We start from the raw sequence: 20692 nt of genomic DNA on the forward strand, positions 1-20692 counted from the left end.
GGGGGCTGGCCCTGGGGACTGTTGCAGGCCGGCTGGGAAAGCTCTGCTAACTGACTTGCTGTAACAGCAGCAGCCACTGTCCTGGGAGCCCATCTGTCTGGGTCAGTGGGTGGAGCAGGAGGCTGAGAGGCTGAGCTGGACTGTCCTTTGTCACAGGCTCCTGCCCACCTCAGGCATTGCCCAGACTCAAGGAAGGTACCTGGCAACTCCTCAAACCCAGCATGTGTGCCACATGCACACACATACATACATGTGTACAGTGTCCCCTCCTACTCCTGAGATGTGAATCACACAGACACTAGATACTGTGGTCACAATCCCCTTAGCTCAGGCCATTTTCCAAAGTATATATTTTTAATTATTTGGTTGGGGGCGGGCAGGGCGCAAGTGTGTGTACATGTGACTCCTGAGGATAGAGCTCAGGTCTGAGACTTGGTGGCAAGTTCCTTCACCTGCTGAGCCATCCTGCTGGCCTGACCAGTCCTGGCTTTCAGACACCACCAGCCTGAGTCTCCAGGACAGTCACAGCACAGCTGGCTGCTCTGAGCATCAGGGGCTTTGCCAGCACCTCACACCTGTTTATGTGACTTGCCTGTGGGACCATGGCACAGGGGCTAACACACATCTCTTGCAGCCCCCCTTCAGGGTCTCTTCAAAATGTCCTAGTGAGCTCCCTGTGTCATACAGGTGGAATCTCCTGACGCCCACAGAGCTTGTGCAGAGCTGGGCTGCCTGCCAGCCTCCTGCCGGTCTGTAGAGCCTTGGGACTGCCCCAGACTGGGGGTGGGCAGCCACCTGCTGTGTGGTCCGTTCTGTATGTATCTCTGTTTATGTGTGTCTATGTGTGTCTGTGGGTGACTGGGATGGCTTTTCAGGTCATAGTAGGGCCACAAGTGCATGCAAATGGGTAACAGCCTCGTGCCCCCAGAACATGCATGTGGGAGGCATGTGACGGGGCACAGGTGTGACAGGCGTGAGAGTATGAAGTGTTGAGGATGGGAGGCATATTTTGGGGGAATGTGGACATACTGGCCAGGGGGTCTTGCCCAGCTCCTAAGAGTGGCCCACCCATCCCTGCGCCCCCTCCCTGCTCCTCTGACTGAGGGCCGTCTTCTTGTGTCCCCCACAGGCTACATCCAGAAGATCAAGTCGGGAGAGGAGGACTTTGAATCTCTGGCTTCACAGTTCAGCGACTGCAGCTCCGCCAAGGCCAGGGGAGACCTGGGTGCTTTTAGCAGAGGTGGGCAAGGATGGGCAGGTGCCGCAGCCTCTTCCTCATTTTCTCTCTTGACCTGGAAGGCCCAGGAGGGCAGCCCTGTCACACAGTCTTCATGCTCCACCAGGTGGCAGCACAGCCCTCCCTCAGGTCTCCTGGCCCTTTGGAGGGCTGGAGGGAGGGGCCACAGAGGTACCGGGCCTTATCCCTGCTGTGCTCCCTCCCAGGATCATGGGGCCTGTCTCCCACATTCCTGCTTTCCCCCTAACATAGGTGGGGAAAATGACCAAGAGGAGGAAGGTCAGACCCAGATATGCAACCTCCCAATAACAGAGGAAATTTGGGTCTTCTCTGCCCCCTCCTTCTTTCTTCCTCCTCCATCTCCATCTTCCTTTGATGGGGCTGGGGGTGTGGAATGTGGGCACCTGCCAAGGAGAGGAAGCCAGAGAGGGCTTCTGCTGTCACCCAGGTGGGCTGTGGGACAGATAATGTTAAGGGTGGGAGCCTGAAGAGGAGTTCATCACAGAACTCACTGCTGCTTGCCATCCCTCATGCTGTCCCCAGGCTTCCCAGGGCCGCTTTAATGGCCCTAAGGCCTCCAGCTGGGTCGAAGCTCCTGCACATTCAGTGATGGGGCTATAAACCCTATGACAAATGAACTTGAGGCCAGTAGGCAGGAGCCTCATCTGCCATGTAGCCCAGCCTGACCCCTCCCGGCCCCTGTCCCTTCCCAGGTCAGATGCAGAAACCATTTGAGGATGCGTCGTTTGCACTTCGGACAGGGGAGATGAGCGGACCGGTGTTCACGGACTCGGGCATCCACATCATCTTGCGCACAGAGTGAGGGCCAAAGGCCTAGTTGGCCTGTGGGCTGCCAGCGACCCACGGCCCCCTTCCTGCTGCTGTCACAGTATTTATTGTTCCCAGTATGGCTAGGAGGGCTCTGAGATTGGGGCTCTATATACCAGCTCCCTTGCCGCCTCCAGTTGGGGCTGCCCTGACTAGACTCCTCCAGGAAGGACTAGGGGTGGGGAGGCCTCCAGGGCCCAGAGGTGACCAGCCCCCTGGGTCCCAGAGGCAGGCAGGAGGGCCTTGTTTGTTTGTTATGCTCTGTTCCTCTGTTCAGTTGTAAAAAGCTCCACGCCTGGCGCTGCCGTGACTCAGGCCTGGGAGCATAGTGCAGAGCCCTCTGCACCTTCCATTAAACCTGGAACTACTGCTCTGTGGTCCTTTGTCCTATTGCCTCCCTGGGGAGGTGTGAGGGCCCGGTCTCTGGTGGGGAAGGAGGGAACCATCACCATCATTCCCTGAGGTGGGTGTTCAAGCTCCTCTTCAGGGCCTGAGGGCCCTACTGGAATACTTCCCAGCAGTCCAACTCCCAGGCAGTAAGGGGTTTCAACCTGTGTGCCAAGATCACAAGGGCTGGCAAACGATGGAGGAATCCTGGAGGGGCCCAGGCTCAGCATCTGAGGAGGTGGGTGCCCCTCAGCATGCTTCACCCCTGCACACACCGATGCTCCCATCCCACACCTGCCATCCACAAACACTTCTGCCTGGTTGTTCTTGGGTCCAGCCAATAAGACCCAATACCTTCGGACTGGCTGTTTCCATGGAAACGGGGGCTCCCTGGACTGGAGGGGAGGGTGGACTCTCAGTTCCCAGGGGAGAGCAGGGATCCTGACAGGACTGGGGAGCAGCTGTTTTGAGTGGCAGGTGGAAGGAGAGGGGCTCTCCCACCTCTAGTTAGAGCCCCCACCCAGCTGCCCTTGGGCTGAGAGCTTGGAATTCAGTTGGGTTTGTGATTACACAAGTAATGGGAGCCAGCCAGGATGATGGGGGTGGCTGCAGCTGGTAGGGTTTGGGAACCAGAGGAGAATCAAGCTGGACCGGACCTCAAGGGAACCCTTCCCCCCAGGGCTGAGTCTCATAAACAATTACCTGAACCTGTTCCCATCTGGCTGTTTTCTGGAGCAGTCAGTCGCTCAGCCAGCAGCCTGCCCAAGTGTTTGTCATTAGGAAGGTTTAATGAGTTTCTTCCCGACACAGGCTAAGGAGACCGGGCTTGGTTGACTGACAACACCCCCCACAAAGTGTTCTCCTGGACCGTTGAGGGATGCAGGCAGTAGCCAGAACGTCTGCTGCAGCAATTGGGTGGGCTGGAAAGGTAGTGGCACCCCTCTTGGCATGACAGAGCCCCTTTGAGAGTGGGGATTGGAAGTGAGTGGCCAGGGGCAAGAGGTTCCTGTTGGGTTTTCTGGGGAAGAGGATCCTGCACCCCCATCCCAGCCTGCAACACCAAGGGTAGTCAGCGGGCTTTGGCGTGTTCTTGGTGCCTTTTCCCCTCTGTATGTGACTGTGTAACTGGGTATCTGTCCTGTAAGGTACTGGGAATCCCGTCTAGGGTCTGTCCCTCTGGACCCTAGCCACCTCCTTCTCATGTCTCCATGCTGTACTGAAAGCCCAAGTCTGAGAGATGCCATTAGATAAATGTGTCCCAGGAGCACACTCAGTGTCCCTGCCATGTATTATTAACTACTTTTTGGTTTCCCTCACCAGCTCTGTGTTCCCACCCGCACCTGATGGTACCAACTGACCGTAAATTGCAGGCCTTTAGCATGGCCACAGTGTAGTTCTTGCCCCACCGCCAAGTCAGCAACATACAATTCAAGACACAGAGACACAGGTGACCCTGGCCAAAATGGGTCATTCTTTCACTCATTCTTGGTAGTCCTGTGCATGCATGCTCCTGTGTACACATGCATATGTGTGTATGTGTACATAAGAGAGACAGTGGGGGCTGGAGAGATGGCTCAGCAGTTAAAAGCACTGACTGCTCTTGCAGAGGACCCAGGTTCAGTTCCCAGCACAACTGCTAGTAACTTTAACTCCAGTTCCAGGGATTCCAATGACCTCTTCTGGCCTCTGTACACATTGCACACACACATGCTTGTAGGCAAAGCATACGCATAAAACTAATCTTTTTTTTTTTTTTTTTTTTTTTTTTTTGTCTTTTTGAGACAGGGTCTTCCTGTAGCTCCAGCTGCTATGTAGCCCAGGCTGCCCTCAAACTCACAGAGATCCGCCTGCCTCTGCCTCCTGAGTGCTGGGATTAAAGGTGTGCGCCACCACACCCAGCTTAAAAGTAAATAAGATTTAAAAAAGAGAGAAAGGGTGATGCAAGGTGCCCTGGCCCATGTGCTCACTCGGTGCCCACATGTGACAGACATGTTCACACTGGCCCTGCCCCGGGTGTATGAAGTGAATGTGTTCTGGACAGGAGTCTAGAATGCTACAGCCCAGCCTTGCTCCTTGCTTCACAGAACACAAGTCATGGGCAGGTGGTCCACAGGCATCGCTTTCTTTTTCTGTTCCTTTTTTGTATTTTTTTTAATGGAATTATCTTTTTAAAATTTTTTAGATTTATTTTGCAGCTATGACTGTCTTCCCTGCACGTAAGTGCACCACATGCATGCAGGGCCTATGGAGGGCAAGAAGAGGGTGTAGATCCCCTGGAATTGGAGTTACAGTTGTTAGCCACTATGTGGGTGCTGGGAATGGAACCTGGGTCCTCTACAAGAGCAGCCAGTGCTCTTAACTGCTGAGCTATCTCTCCAGCCTGCTTTTTTTGTATTTTGAGATATGGTCTTGCTCAGGCTGGCCTCAAACCCCAAATCTCTCTGCCCTAGCATCGAGAGCCAGGATGACTGACTGTTGCCTTTTTAGCAGGTGTGACAAAGTCCCTGTCCTGTGCTAATCCAGGAGTCTGTCCTTTCTTCCTGCCTGGTGCCACACTTCTTCACTTTCGTGGGAATTAATTGCTCTTCTTGAGGGTTCCTTCAGCAATTGGCTTTAAATGAGTGCATTAGGCAGTCCATTCATTATTCATGGGTTTTCTTCCCAATACGGCCCTCGTGTCCAAGTTCCCAGAGATGCTGGCACCAAGCAGAGACGATTTAATCACAGAGGCCATTAATTAGAAATGGGGACAGCGGCCTCTGGGTGGCCGCAGCAGGGTGGGGTCGGGGCCAGCAGGAATCTCTGTATGCTGTTCCTGCTCTTGGTAAAACAGGCTGACATGGAGGACAGGGCCATCCTGTCTGCTCACTTGCTCACTTCCCCCATTCCAGATGAAAACTCTTCCCATCTTTATTTAAAAAAAAAAAAAAAAAAAAGGCGTATGAGTGTTTGACCTGCATGTATGTAAGAGGGTGTCGGGTGCCCTGGAATTGGAATCAGGCATTCCCCCCCCCACACACACACACATCTCTTGATGCCCTACTGACTTAACTCTTCTGTGAGACATAACTGGTCCCTAGCCTCCTTGCTCCAGCCTATCCCACGCAGGCAGATCTGCCTGACACAAAGCACTCTTCTTGCTGGGGGTGGTGCCTCAGTTGGTAGAGCATGTGTCTATCATACACAGAGCCCTGGGTTCCATCTCTATCTAGCATTGTATAAACTGAGCATGGGTTTCATGCCTGTAATCCCAGCTCTTGGGAAGCAGAGGTAGGAGGATATCTGTGAGATCAAGACCAGCTTGGTCTACATAGTGAGTTCCAGGTCAGCCAGAACTACACAGTGAAGCTCTAGCTTAAAAATATAAATAAATAAAAAGTTTGAGTTCATCTTTCACTAATAGAGGCCAGCCAGGGCTATGTGATTTCAAAAACAAAACAAAATTTAGCCTTACTCCCTGACTGTCACTGCCAGGCCCATCATTTTCCACATCTGACACCCCATCTGTGGCCTGGGCTCTAGGAACCCTTATCCCCATCTTGTTCATCAAATCCCTGTCCCAGCCCCTCCAGGTAGAAGAACTCTGGTGTGAAATGTGATAGGTTCCCTCCGAAGCCCTAGGGCCAGGTGTACTTTTTAGGTTATTTTGAACATTTTGCTATTAACTGACCTGGCTCATTTGAAAACAGTCTTGGCAATTATAAAGCAGAGAGAAGAGAAGAAATTGGGGGCCCTAACCTCTCTTAAAGGCAGCCAAATTGTTAAAAAGCCATTAAAACATCCCCTGATGGCTCAGAGATGCACCAGCGTGATCAATGAAAGCCAACGGCAGGCAATATTCATTTGAGGCCAGTTTTCATCTTACTAATAGAATTCTCCATTGTTTTGATCCAATTGCTTTTAAACGAATTGCTTTTGATTGCAACACCTTTCGATGAGTGGGCTCCTGTAAGAGCTAGCCTGGGGAAAGGGGAATTCCAGGCCCCCACCCCAGCTCACAGTGTAAGCACAGAGGATTAAGGGGTCTGGGTCTCCATCTCCGACCACCATTGGATACAAAGCAACCCAGACATCAAATGTCAAAGGTCCCATTTATTCTGGCAACCCAGAAAGAAAATGTGTAAATAATAAAAGATCCATGCACTCAGGTCTGGGGTGGGGTGGGGAGTGAAGCAGAGGGAGAGGAGAGGGGAGGACAGATGAGAAGGAATGAGGTGGTTAGGAGATGGGGAAGAGGGAGGAGTGAGCTCAAAAAGACAGGCTTCCGTAAAGGGGCAGATACAAGTAGCGTATCAAACACCATAAAGGAAAAGACAACTGAGAAACCTCAAGGATGGAAATACAGAGGAGAACAGAAAACTGAGCCAGGAAGGAGGGGAGGGAGGGAGAAGGAAGCCGGGGTGGGGGCATGACAGGGACCAAGAGAAGGGCAAGAGGGTCACAGGGCCCTGGGGGTGGGGTGGGGGGGAGTGTCACTTAGGGGTCTCCGGCTGTGCTGATGACGTGGAAGAGGGTGACATTGTACAGCACCTGGTGGCCATTGTTCCAGGTGTAGAGGGCACGTTCTCGGGGGTTGTAATCCAGCATGGAGATGTGTGAGTACTGGTTGTGGAAGGGGACATCAGTGTACTCATAGCTGGATGTGTTGGTGAAGTAGGCGAAGTAGACCTTGGCCCCAGCCAGGTGGGAGTTGGTCACGTAGAGGACACCGCAGATCATGAAGGCCTCCCCAGCACTGCGCTTGGGGTACCCGGTGTCCCAGGACCTTACCACCTCCAGGGTGTGAGGGTCTAGCCGGCTTACCACAATGTTGCCTGCATTCTGGTTGGTGGTGTACACAGCCCACAGTCCACTCTCATCCACCATGAAGTCCATGTCTGAGAACCCCCCCCAGGAGTAGGGGAAGGTGTTGTTGTAGCCGGCACCTGGGAGGCTCCGCTGCACCATCACCGACCGTGATCGGAAGTGGTACTTGACCACCACGTTGCTCTGGTACTTATTGTAGAACAGTGAGCCATTGTATACCACATGGCCTGTGCCTGCCCAGGGCTGCGGTAGCAGATGCTGGATAAAGTTCTGGCCTTTGATGAAGTCTCCCAGAGTGCGGAATTCCAGTACCCGCCGGCCCTTGTAATAGCCATCCATATACCAGACCTAGGAGAGCAGCCACTGGTCACTGGAGGTACTGCCACCAGGGAACCCCAGGACCCACCATGCAGTCAAGGTCAACTTTGGTCATCAGTGACCAGCCCATTCATCCCAGTGACTGTGAACACTAGTGGGCTTAAACATGGTTAGGACTGCAGAGATAGATCAGGGGTTAAGAGCACTAGGGTTCAGTTCCCAGCACCTACATGGTGGCTAACTGTCCTAACTCCAGTTCCAGGGGATCTGACACCCTCTTCTGGACTCCTCAGATACTGCATGCATGTGGTGTGCTTACATACCTGCAGCAAAACACTTGTACACATAAAAATGAATTTAAAAATTTCTAAATTATAAAAAAAAAAAGTTGGGGCCAGGGAGGTAGCTCAGAGGGTAAAGTGTTTGCCATAAAGCATGAGGGCTTGATTTCCAATCCCCAGCACTCATGTGAACGCTTGGCACATCAGATGTAGTGGCACAACCTTTAATCACAGTACACAGGAGGCAGAGGCAGGTGGATCTCTGTGAGATTGAGGCCAGCCAGGTCTACATAGAGAGTTTCTGGACAGCTTGGGCTAAAGGGAAACTGTCTCAGAAAACCAAAGGTAAATAAATTAATAAATGATAAATAAAAAATGGGGACAAGTGGTATACTGCTGGAACATAGCACTGGGGGAGGCAGAGAAAGGCAGAGCTTTGCAGCACATTGGTCAGCCAGACTAGCTAATAGATGAGCTCTAAATTCTGTGACAGATCCTGGCTGAAAAAGTGAGGTGGCAGGGCTGGGGAGATGGCTCTGCGGGTAAGAGTGCTTGCTATGCAAGCCTGAGGACCAGAGTTCAAATCCTCAGGAACTACATGTAAAGCTGGGTGTGGCCACACGTGCCTATGATGGCAGTTCTGTGGGGAGACTGACTTGCTGGCTGCCAGCGTGGCTCAAGATTCAGTGAGAAATCCTGTGTTAAGAGAATAAGGTGGGGAGAGAGCTCAGGACACCAACATCCTCCTCTGTGTACACACACCCCCAAAAGAAAAAACTGACCTCTGGCTTCCACATGCATGAGCACACGTGTGCACACATCTATATGAACACACACACACACACTAAAAGAAAGCCGATGGTGTACACCTTTAATCCTAGTTCTTGGGAGGCAGAGGTAGGTGGCTCTCTGTTGAGTTCAAAGCCAGCCTGGTCTACACAGGGAGTTCCAGGACAGCCAGGCTACACAGTGAGACCTTATCTTAAAAAAAGAAAGCCCTAAGTGGCTCTGGAGAGCTGGCTTAGTGGTTAAGAGCACTGGCTGCTCTTGCAGGGAACCCAGGTTTGATTCCCAGAACCCACATGGCAGCCAACTACCATAACTCAAACTGGGTGTAATGGTTCACACCTTTAATCCCAGCACTCAGGAGGCAGGGGCAGGCAGATCTCTGTGAGTTCAAAGCCAGCTGGGGCTACAGGAGACCCTGTCTCTTGGCTCAGTCCTTAAGAGTGCATGCTGCTCTTTTATAGTACCTAAGTTTGGTTCCCAGCACACAAGTCAGGCAACACAGAACTATATGTAACTCCAGCTTCAGGGGACCGGATGCCCTCTTCTGGCCTCTGTGGATATTGCACACATGTGGCACGCTTTCGTACTTGCAGGCAAACACATTCACATGCAAGAAAAAAAAAGTCCTAAGTTAGCAATGGTGATCCCAAATGATTAGGGAACACTGTGTCCCCGGGGACTCACTAGGGCTACAGAGTCACTTGTCATTAAACATTGGATACAAAGTGCTCATTGGACAGCTATTGGGTAATATTGGTCTCTTGCATTCATAGTCAATGGCTAACACCTGTAAGCACAAGGTCACCCAACATGCCATCGAAACTCCATCATCATCATCATCATTCTCACCATGTTAATCAGCATTTGTGAGTGTCCTTATTATCAAACTAAGACACCAGCCCTTCAGTGTTGCCTGTACCAGGATTGTATTGAAGATACAGAAATTGAAGATCGGACAATGAAGGCCCCAGTCAGAGCTTCCCTGACTTAGAAATAATGGGACTAGTTCAAAGTCTAATTCGGAACTATCCAGTTGGCTGAACCACAATCATCCCTGAGGGAGGTCCAGGTGGAGCAGTGACAGGTCGCCACCTGTGCTGTGTGACACTTGGTGATCACCCATTGTGATAGCTTTAATTGGTCTGCTTAAAACAACCTAAAATCACCTAGGAAGAGAGTCTCAGTGATGGATTGTCTACATTGAGTTGGCCTGTGGGGCACTGTCTTGATTGTTAATTGATGTGGGAAGACCCAGCTCACTGTAGGCAGCACCATTCCCTAGGCAGAGGGACGCAAATCTTATAAAGTGGAGAAATGGAGCTGAGCACAAACAAGCATTGAACAGGGCTATCCATCCTCCACACCAAACGACCACCCTCTTCAAGAGTTCACCTATGTCCACTTGCAAAAGGTCATCCCAGCTGTGACTGCTGAGTTCCCTCATAGAAGGACCCTCACCAGAGTATCAAGCTACTTCTCCCAATAGGTTGTATGCACCTCTGTCCAAATTGCATATGACCTTGGGGAGGGACTAGAGTATATAGGCTGGGGTAGACAGGAGAAGGGGGTTCCGTCTATGCAACTATGGGGAATCATCATCCATGCTGGGTAAAGACTTTCCAGTGTGGCCTTTTCAGGGAGAACCTACACTCCTGGAAGTGACCTCAATAAACTCACTGGTTCCCCAAGGTGAACTTTTGTGGTTGGGACCCTGGGGGAGAAGGGAAGATGTGCATTCTACATCTTCCCCAGGGAGGAAATTTTAGCCACAGGGAGCAAGTGAGCAAGTGTACAATGCATTCATTTCTCTCTGCTTTTGACTGTGCATGTTTCTAGATGTTTGAAGTTCCTACCTTGACTTCCCCACAATGATGGGCTGTAACCTGAAACCTTGAGCTCAAACAAACCTCTTTCTCTCCTAAGTTGCTTTTTGTCAGAGTACTTTATCACAGCAACAGAAAGGAAACTTGGATACTCAGTGACCAATATCAGTCGCTGAGAAGTGGTACCATCACCTAGTGGTTTTCAGATGGATCTTCTGGATCTAGCAGTGGTGATGTTGGAGACCACTTGGAAACTGGAAGGCCACAATAGTACTTTGGGGGGCAGTAGTCTTTAAGGCCTTAGGAAAGACATTGCTCAATGGGTTCTCATTTGGAAGTTGTGATGATGAACCGTTCACTTAAAGATTATTTATTTATTTATTTATTTATTTATTTTGAGACAGGATCTCCCTGTAGCCTGGATGGCCTGGAACTCACTATATAGACCAGGCTGGTCTCCATCACATGGGGATCTGCCTGTCTCTACCTCCCAGGTGCTGCCCACTTGGCAGGGCTGGAGAGATGGTTAAGAGTACTTGCTGCTCTTGCAGACCACCAAGGTTTAGTTCCCAGCACCTATGTCAGGTATCTCACAACCATCTGTAATTCTAGCTACAGGATTTCCAACATAGTCTCCTTTTCTTAATGTCACCTTCACTCACGTGGCATACACACAAACTTACACATAAATAAAATCGAATCCCAGCACTCAGGAGGCAGAGGCAAGAGGATCTCTGTGGGTTCCAGGTCAGCCAGGGCTACACAGTGAGACATTATCTCAAAAAGAAATAATAGGGACTGGAGAGATGGCTCAGCAGTTAAGAGCACTGGCTGCTTGTAGAAGACCCACTCTTGTAGAGGACCCAAGTTCAGTTCCCAACACCCATACAGCAGCTAACAACCATCTGTAACTCTGGTTGCAGGGGATCAGACGCCCTTTTCTGGCCTCCTTGGGCATTGCATTGCACTTAAATACATGCAGGCAAAACATACATAAAAAATAAAAAATAAGCCTGGTGTGGTGGCACGCCTTTAATCTCAGCACTCGGGAGGCAGAGGCAGGCGGATCTCTGTGAGTTCAAGGCCAGCCTATTCTACATAGTGAATTCCAGGCCAGCTGGGGCTACAGGAAGACCCTGTCTCAAATAAACAAACAAATAAATAAATAAGTAAATAAATAAATAAATTTTAAAAGAAATATTAAAAATAAAATGTGAAAAAAAAAAGTCACTGGTGTGTAAGCCCTGGGCACTGGCAGGCAGCCAGCAGCTCTGGTCCTTTGGGTCCCTGCCACTCACCCGGCTGTCCGTGCTGGGAGCCATTGTGTCAGTCATCCAGGAGCCAAAGCGGGACCCCATGGCCCTAATGGTGATGGGGTTACTGACTCCTGTCAGCTTTCCGCAGCCTGAGAAGTGGGAACAGAAAGTGTGAGGACAGGACTGGGCCAGAGCATGGGGGAGGCAGGACACCTGTCTCTGGGAAGCGCCAGGAGCCAGGAGTCAGGGAAGATGCTGGGGCATGGTCTCAGGACAATCAGGATGGACATGAAGGATTGGAAGTCACCTCCAGCTTTGTGACCCAGGCTTGGCCTGGGGAGGGTAGGTTAAAGTTAGGTTAGCACTTAGATGTCAAAACCATAAGCAATCCCAGGACCCAGGAAGCAGAGGCAGGCAGATCTCTGTGAGTTCAAGGCCAGCCTGGTCTACATAGTGAGTTCCAGAACAGCTGGGGCTACAGGGAGACCCTGTCTCAAAACAACAAAACAAAAAAGCCCAACCAGGCCTAGCTTTGGGAAGTGGCATTAGGGCTAGGTGTGGAGATGAGAGATGGGAGTCAGGATCCAGGGTCGGGCATACCCAGCTTCTGAGCACAGGCGTGGAGCCGGGCCTCCAGGGCCATGACGCGCTGCTGCAGGTCCTCGTACCCATAGGCGCCCATCTCTTCCTGGATGGTGGCCAGGCTGCCGGAGAGGTTCCTCACCTCTTCACGAAGGCGCATGATGGTCCGTGTGTCCGCCTTGTACTGCTCCAGCACGGAGCTCAGGGGCAGCAGCTCTGTCATCCTGTCCTTTAGTTCCTGCCCACCGGGAAGAATGGATGGGCCAATACAGACCCCTGACCCTTGACTTTCACCCTGTCATCTTGGGTGTATACTTGGTTCTTGCTACCTAACACCTTCCGGACCCCAGAGCACAGTCAGTTCCCACTTCTTCCCAAACATGACCCCATTCTTAAAACTAGTGAGCATCCACCCCAATACCTCTTTCCCTCTTTCTTAAGATTTTTGTTTTGTTTTTTTTTGTTTTGAAACAAGGTCTAACTCTGTAGCCCTGGCTGTCCTAGAACTCACTATGTAGACTTGCAGAGATCTGCCTACCTCTGCCTCCCAAATGCTGGGACTCAGGCTTATACCACCATGGCATGTAGAGGTCAGAGGACAACTTGTGGGAATCGGTTCTCTCCTTCCACCAAGTGGGTCCCAGGGATCAAACTCAGGTCATCAGCCTTGGTGACAAGCATCTTTGCCCACTGAGTCATCTTTCCTGCCCTATGCCCAGCTTTTTTACATAGGTGCTGGGGATTTGAACTCAGGTCTTCTAGGTTTCACAGCAAGCACTCTTACCCACTGTGCCATCTCCCCAGCTCCCATCAACCATTCTCTTAACCTCTGATCTGACCCAGAACCACCCACCTGGAAGCTCTTGGTGGAAACTGACCCATCAGCCACCCTGAGTCTTGCATCCAGGCTCCTCATGAGGGTCTCCATGCTGCGCACATACTGGAGGTCACGGTATGTCCTTAACTCCAGGACCTCCATGGACTGCGACACGTTCTGGACCTAGGATAACAGTTCAGGAGACCCAACACACTTCTGAGAGAGGTTGTTGTGGGGGAGGGCAGAATGGGATACTGAGGAGTAGGGGTGGGGGCAGGGAGGGATCCTGGGAAGTTAGTGGAGGCAGAGCAGGGCCCTGATGCTCATGCACTTCTCTGCCAAGTCTCAGCTTCCTTTTCTACACAAGGAAAGAGGTCTAAGGCATCACAGCTGCCAAATGGGACAGTAGTCAGAGAATAAAGAGCCCAAAACATCCTTGGGGAGGTGGGGGGGGAGCAGCCAGGGTACGTGTGTGTGTATGTGTTTGTGTATGTGTGTATGTGACTGTGAGTGTATGTGAGTGTGTGAGTGAATGTGTGAGTGAATGTATGAATGTGTGTGTGCACATGTAATTTCATATGTCTGACTGTGTATATATGTGTGCAAGTGTGTGCTTGTGTATATGGATGTGTCAGTGTGTGTGAATGTGTGTGTAGACCAGAGGTTGAAGTCAGTCTTCCACAATCTACCCAATTTTTTGAGCCAGGTTCTCACTGAACCTGGAGCTCATACTTCAGCAGACTGGCCAGCCATGGAGTCTGGAATCTTCCCATCTCCATCTCCCTAGTGCTGGGGTTACAGATGTGCACTGCCATGCTGAGCTTTTATGTGGGTGCTGGGGATTCACACTCAGGTCCTTGTGCTTCCCAGGCTAATGCTTTACCCACTGAGCCATCCGACCCCTCTCTCTTTTTTCTTGAAACAGGGTCTCCCTGTAGCCCCAGCTGAACTGGAACTCACTATGTAGACAAGGCTAGCCTCAGTCTCAGAGATCCACCTGTCTCTGCCTCCCAAGTGCTGGGATTAAAGCCATGAGCTATTATTTTGTTGTTGTTGTTGTTGTTGTTGTTTTCAAGACAGGATCTTGCTAGGTAGACCAGGCTGGCCTCAGACTTGCAGCAATACCTCTGCCTCAGCCTCCAAAGTTCTGGTATTCCAGGTGAGCACTGCCACACCCGGCTGGGAGAGGGAAGGTTTACATGAGACCCTGAGCATGAGACTACTCTGGCAAGGGGCACCTTCTTATAGGCAGCACCAAAGGCTGAATGGAGCATGCACAGTTGGTGCACACAGAAGGGACCTAGCTGCAGTTCTAGTCTCCAGCCCAGGGCTTCTCTTCCCGGGTGGCCTTGAAGAGATAATGAATGAAGAATCCATGTGGAACACTAGTGTGGGGACACACAGTGGTGGAGACAGTAGGTTCAGAAGTTCAAGGCCAGCCTTGGCTACAGAGCAAGTTTCAGAGCAGGCTGGGTTACATGAGACTGTCTCAAACAATGAAAAGCAAACAAGCAGAAAATAAACCCAAGATCCAGGACATTGGCCATCTTTGAACAATGTACTGAGCTCTTCAGTGCTTGAACCTGGACAGAGGCACAGGGCAGAATGGGAGCTGAGAGGATGGTAGAGCCTTGCTCTGAGCTTGGCCTAGCCTTGCCCTGCATCATCCCGGGGTTCCTACCTTCTCCATGAGCTGTCGCAGCTCACGGCTCCGGCCGTCGCGGGCACAGGTGCTCTGCGCAGGAATGACTGCTGTGCAGATGCATTTACCATCTGGCGCCTGCGCAGAGGTGTACAGCTGCCAGCCCTCTTCAGGGCTCTGGAAGAGAGTCTGTGGAGGAAAGGGTGAAAGTCAGGGAGTTGGAACCCAAAGTGGGGTCCCCAGCATCTTGCTGAGAGAGAAAGGGGCCAGGGGTTGGAAAGGACAGAGGCTTTTTGCTGGAGCTGGGGAATTGGTGCTTATCTTGTAAGTAGAAGGACCCAGGGGAATGTCCAGCAGCTCTCAGGCCAGCTAGTATGCTGTACACAGGGGAGACACTGTCTCATACAAGGTAGGAACTGACACCCCAGGTTGTCCTCTGACCTCCAGACATGAGCTGCATCTTATGTAGCCCAGGCTAGCCTTGAATTCATTATATGGCTGAAGATGATCTTGAGCTTGTGATCCTCCTACCTCAGCCTTCTAATGGGATAACAGTCTTTGTGCTTCTTAGATGCTGGGGTTGGAACCCAGGGCCTTGTGCATGCTGGGCAAGCACTTTACCCACTAAGCTGCAGGCCCAGGCCCAGGAAGGAATTTTTAACTCTCAAAATCTCAATTAAGATGCAAAGAGATGCCAGGCGTGGTGGCACATGCCTTTAATGCCAGCACTTGGGAGGTAGAGTCAGGAGGATCCCTGTGAAATAGAGGCTAGCCTGGTCTACATAGTGAGTTCCAGGACAGCTGGAGCTGCAGGGAGACCCTGTCTCAAAAAGACAAAGAAAAGAAAAGAGAAAAAGCAGTGAGCCAGGCATCATGGCCCACACCTTTAATACCAGCACTTGGGAGGTAGAGCCAGGTGAATATGAGTTTGAGGCCAGCCTGGTCTATATAGTGAGTTCCAGACCAGGCAGGACTACATAGTGAGACCTCCCAAAATAAAAGCAGGGAATACGGGCTGGGTGTGGTGGAGCATGCCCGTCATTTTAGCACTCAGGAGGCTGAATCACAAGTTGGAGGCCAGCCTGGGCTATTTAGAGGGACCCTGTTTCAGCCAGGCATGGTGGTGTATGCCTACAGCTACCCCAGAGGCTAAGGCAGAACTGCTTGAGTCCAGGGGTTCTAAGCGTAGTACACTATGCTAATGGGTGTTCACACAAAGTTCAGCATCAATATGGTGACCTCCCAGAAGTGTAGGACCATCAGGCTTCCTGAGGTGAACCAGCCTATGTTGGAGAGATCCAGCTTGAAAAAAGTGGGGGACGGTGGAAAGATGGTTCAGCAGTTAGGAGCACTGGCTGCTCTTGCAGAGGACCTGGGTTCAGTTCCTAGCACCTACATGGCAGCTAACAACCATCTGTAACTCCAGTCCCAGGGAGTCCAACACCCTCTTTTGGCCTCCAAAGGCATTGCACATATATGGTGCACTTGCATACATGCAGGCAAAACACTCATACACATAAAAAAAATAAATAAATATATTTTAAAAGGTGGAGGGAAACATTTAAAAGAGGAAACATCTGGGTCTGGAGAGATGGCTCAATGGGTGAAGGGTTTGCTGCATAAGCATGAGGACTGGAGTTCAGATCCCCACATCCACATAAAGAAGAGCCAGGCATGATGGGGCAAGCCTGTATCCTGGCACTGGGGAGGTAGAGACAGGAAGATCCTTGGGGCTCCTCCAGGGAGCCAACTTGGTCAGCTCCAGGTTACTGAGAGACCTTGTCTCAGAAAAACCAAGATGGATGGGGGCTGGTGAGATGGCTTAGTGGGTTAAAGGAGCTTTCTACTATGCCTGACAATCTGAGTTCAAACCTTGGGACCCACATGGTGGAAAGAGAGAGCCGACTCCTGAAAGCTGATCTCTGACCTCTACATGCACGCTGTCACATACACACACGAAATGCTAATAAAAAATACCCAAGGTGGACAGCTCCTGAGGAGCTCCATCTGTCGTTGCCCTCTGGTCTCCCTATGCATGTACACACCTGTGCGCACACACATTAAAAAACAAATGCAGGAGGCTGGAGAGACGGCTCAGCAGTTAAGAATACTGACTGTTCTTACAGAAGACTCGGGTTCGAATCCCAGCACCCACATGGCAGCTAACAACTGTCTGCAACTCCAGTTCCAGGGGATCCGATGACAGCCTCTTTTGTCCTCCGCAGGCATTGCACGACATGGGTACACTTACCTACATGCAGGCTTATAACATTCATACAAATAAAATAATAATAATAAATAAAATATTTTAAAAAGAAAATATATCTTTTAAAAATGAAAATATATAGATAAGTGAATATCAAATTTTATAATATTAAATATAGTATAAATATCAAATTTTTAAAATTGCCAAGCATTGTAGAGAGACAGCATGGGAAGAAGTGACTTTAGGTGTCACCTGAGCACAGACTGGGAGGAGGTGAGGGAGGAGCTGTGTCCATTTCTGATGAACAGTGTTTCAGGCAGGGGGAACAGTATGTGCAAAGTTCCCAAGGCAGGACCATGCTGGGTATGTTTGAAAAACATGGAAGCAGCTGGAGCAGAGGAACTGAAGGGCTGAGTGAAGGGAGGTGAAGGTGAGGAGGTTGCAAACTGACAGCAACAGTGAAGACTTGGACGTCTGATCTGAGTCAGGTGGGAGGCAGGTTCTGAGCACAAGGGAGATAGATATACACTGACTTAGGTGCTCACAACAGAGTTCAGCTCAGAGGTGACTGCATGGGTCTAGGCAAACAACAGTGGATAGCGGCCCTGAGCTAGGAGCCCACACTAGCCTGGAACTCCCTGTGTAGCAAAGGATGACCCTGAACTCCTGATCCTCTTGCCTCTGTCTCCCAAGCACTAGGATGAAAGACATGCCATCACCATAATTTATACAAGGCTGGGGCTGGAACCCAGTGTTTCATGCATGCCAGGCAAGCACTGTATCCACGGAACCCCAGCCCCTTAGAATTCATTCTTACATGATTGGAAGAAATTCTGCAAAAAACACAAGTGTTTTCCAGCTACAAAATCAATAATTTGCTACTGATTTCAGGCTGAGGCAGCTCCCAGGAGCTGAGGCAGAGATAAGGCAGGCTGAGAGAGGAACAGTCAAAGCGACACCCCCTCACATGCCACCTTCTCCTCTTCCCACTCAATAAAACTTTCTATTGAAATGGGAGCAAATGAGCTAATTGCACAGATGAATTCCACTTCTCCACTAATTTATAAGAGAAATAACCCATTCATAAATGCCAGCTGGGACTGTTGTAATGAGTCATGATTTATGCCTTATATATACCCTGCCTGAACTGGGGGAACCCCTTCTTTGGAAACTCATATTTCCCCTTGGATGAACTTGCCTTCTTAATCTATATTTTAATTTTTAAAAATTTGAGGGAGATCCTATATCAAAAAAAGAACAATAATACAAAATAAAAATAATAAATTTTTAAAAATTTTGGTGTATGAATGTTTTTTCTGCATATATGTAAATGCACCACATGTGTGCAATGCCTGAGGAGGCCAGAAGAGGGCATCAGATCCCCTGGAACTGGAGTTACAAACAATTGTTAGCAACCATGTGGAGGCTTGGAACTAAACCTAGGTCCTTGAGCACCCAGTGCTTAACCATTGAGCTGACTCTCTAGACCGCCTCCCCATATTTCAAATTACACTTATGTATTTTGTGTATGCGTGTTCAGATATGGGCAAGCATGTGCCATGGCATGTGTGTAGAGATCAGAAGACAACTTGCTGGAGTCAGTTTTCTCCTTCCATGATGTGGGTCAGGCTTGGCAGCAAACTCATTTAGCCACTGAGCCATCTCCTACCTCTCAGTCTCCCTTACATATGAACTGGGTGGAGCCAATGCTCACCTATTTCAGAAGCTACCTGGATGCACACTGACTGAGGATTCATAGGCAGTTAACAGTTGATGGGAAGAGGTGTTCATAAGCCTCCACCCCTCACTGAGAATACATAGCTAGTGGGGAGGGGCTCACAAAGCCCTACCTTGTGCTTAAGAGTGACAGAGTTAAAGGTTACTGTGGGGAGTCACACAAGGCCACACCCATCCCTTAGACTGATAGGTGCTCGAGAGCTGACTCTTGCAGAGGACCTGGGTTTGGTTCCCAGCACCCATATGGCAGCTAACAACCATCTGTAACTCCAGTTCCAGGGGATCCAATGTCCTCTTCTGGCCTCCTCGGGCATTGCACGCACCTGGTGTGCTGACATACATGGAGACAAAACACTCATACACATAAAATAAAGTTTTATTTTAAAAAAATGGATTGCTGGGCGGTTAATGGCTGCTAGTGGGGAGGGGCTGACAAGGCCCCACTCCTCCCTGAGGATTGATAGGCATTTAACAGTTGCTGGGAAGGAAGAGATATTGATTCTGTGGTGTGGACACTGGTGAGGAACCCAGGTTCCTGTAAATAACCCTCACCCATGCTCTGTAAAAAACCACAATAAAACTCACTGCATCACCAAAAAAAAAAAAAATGAGCAGGAAAAAGAACATGAAGTATAAGGGGGGTTGGCTGAGAAAAGGAGGGGGTCAGTGGAAGTGGAGAAGACAAGAGAGGGAGAGGACTGAGTATGATCAAAATACATCGTGCATTGTGAAAGTGTAACCCACTATGTATAATTCAGATATCCTAATAAAAAGTCTTAAGGAAGTACCCAGGGCGCTCCATGTCAAGGCCCCTACCCCCGCCACAGTCCACTCCATCTTTGCACCAAGAAAGACCTGAGTCCTCAAGGGCTCCCAGTATCTACAGAGTCCTGCTACCCTTCTGCTTGTCCTCTGGGAGAACTCTTTTATTTTTATTTATTTATTTATTTTTTTTTTTAAGAGCCTCCCTGTATCTACCTCACCTGGCTTGGAATTCAATATGTAGACCAAGCTGGCCTCTCTCACAGAGATTCTCCTGCCTCTGCTTCCCTAGTGCTGGGATAAAAGGTGTGCACCACCATGCAAAGCCTCTTATTTTTGGTAGCTGTGGGTTGAACCCACAGACTCTTTAAAATGTTAGGCAAGGGGCTTGAGAGCTCACTCAGCAGTTAAGAGCACAGACTGCTCTTGCAGAAGGCCCAGGTTCAATTCCCAGCACCCACATGGCAGCTCACAACTATCTGTAACTCCAGTTCCAGGGGATCTGACACCCACTCTGGTCTCTGGGAGCACTGCACATAGGTGCTGCACTTACATGCATGCAGGGAAAATACTCATACATATAAAATAAAAAAATAAAAAATTAAATATTTCATTATCATTTTTAATATTTTATTATTCTTATTTTATGTGTATGAGTGTATTGCCTGCATACATGTAAGTGCACCCATGTTGTGCAGTTCGTGAAGGTCAGAAGATGGTGTCAGATTCCCTGGAACTGGAGTTATAGATAGTTGCTAGTTGCCATGTGGGTGCTGGGAATCAAACCCTGGTCCTCTGCAAGAGCAGCCAGTGCTCTTAACTGCTGAGTCATCTCTCCAGCCCCTTCATTTATTATTTTTGAACTCACTGAGCCACAGCCCAACCTCCTGTTTTACTTTTTCTTTTGAGACAGACTTTGACTAAGTTGTTTAGGATAGCCTTGAACTCTTTGTAACAGGGCGGCTGGGTTTCCAGGCAGAGGCCACTAGGCCCAGGCAGGAGCCAGATCTAAAACAATAAAAATAGCCCACAAAAGGCTTCCCTTGTTTCTGGAAGAAAGCACAATTAGTTGAGTCTCCTTTCAGAACAAATCCAATTCTTTCAAAACAACACAAAACCAGACAATGAACAGGAATCCAAATGTCTCTGCCTGTCCTCTCCTTGGCTCTGATCTCCAAGCAATTAGGAGAGAATTTCTCCCCCCCCCACCCCCCGTTAAGA

At 49.9% G+C, this 20692-nt stretch overlaps 2 protein-coding genes across 3 annotated transcripts in view; one reads left to right on the forward strand and one right to left on the reverse strand.

Annotated features, from left to right (window-relative positions):
* Pin1 (peptidylprolyl cis/trans isomerase, NIMA-interacting 1) overlaps window positions 1–2434 on the forward strand; it is a 15231-nt gene extending 12797 nt beyond the window's left edge. The window contains exons 3-4 of the mRNA XM_008833200.3: window positions 1130–1240; window positions 1951–2434. Of these exons, the coding sequence (XP_008831422.1) occupies window positions 1130–1240; window positions 1951–2060 (221 nt within the window). The 3' untranslated portion in view covers window positions 2061–2434. The remainder of the gene's footprint in view (window positions 1–1129; window positions 1241–1950) is intronic.
* Window positions 2435–6524: 4090 nt separating this feature from the next.
* Window positions 6525–20692, reverse strand: part of Olfm2 (olfactomedin 2) — a 67855-nt gene continuing 53687 nt past the window's right edge. For both annotated transcript variants that reach the window (XM_008833202.3, XM_008833201.3), the window contains exons 2-6: window positions 14806–14955; window positions 13161–13307; window positions 12326–12545; window positions 11768–11874; window positions 6525–7606 (exon numbers count right to left, since the gene is read on the reverse strand). In XM_008833202.3, coding sequence (XP_008831424.1) covers window positions 6929–7606; window positions 11768–11874; window positions 12326–12545; window positions 13161–13307; window positions 14806–14955 — 1302 coding nt within the window. In that variant the 3' untranslated portion in view covers window positions 6525–6928. The remainder of the gene's footprint in view (window positions 7607–11767; window positions 11875–12325; window positions 12546–13160; window positions 13308–14805; window positions 14956–20692) is intronic.

The sequence above is a fragment of the Nannospalax galili genome, unplaced genomic scaffold (genome assembly GCF_000622305.1).
Source record: "Nannospalax galili isolate Female #2095 unplaced genomic scaffold, S.galili_v1.0 scaffold1736, whole genome shotgun sequence".
NCBI classification, from domain to species: domain Eukaryota; kingdom Metazoa; phylum Chordata; class Mammalia; order Rodentia; family Spalacidae; genus Nannospalax; species Nannospalax galili.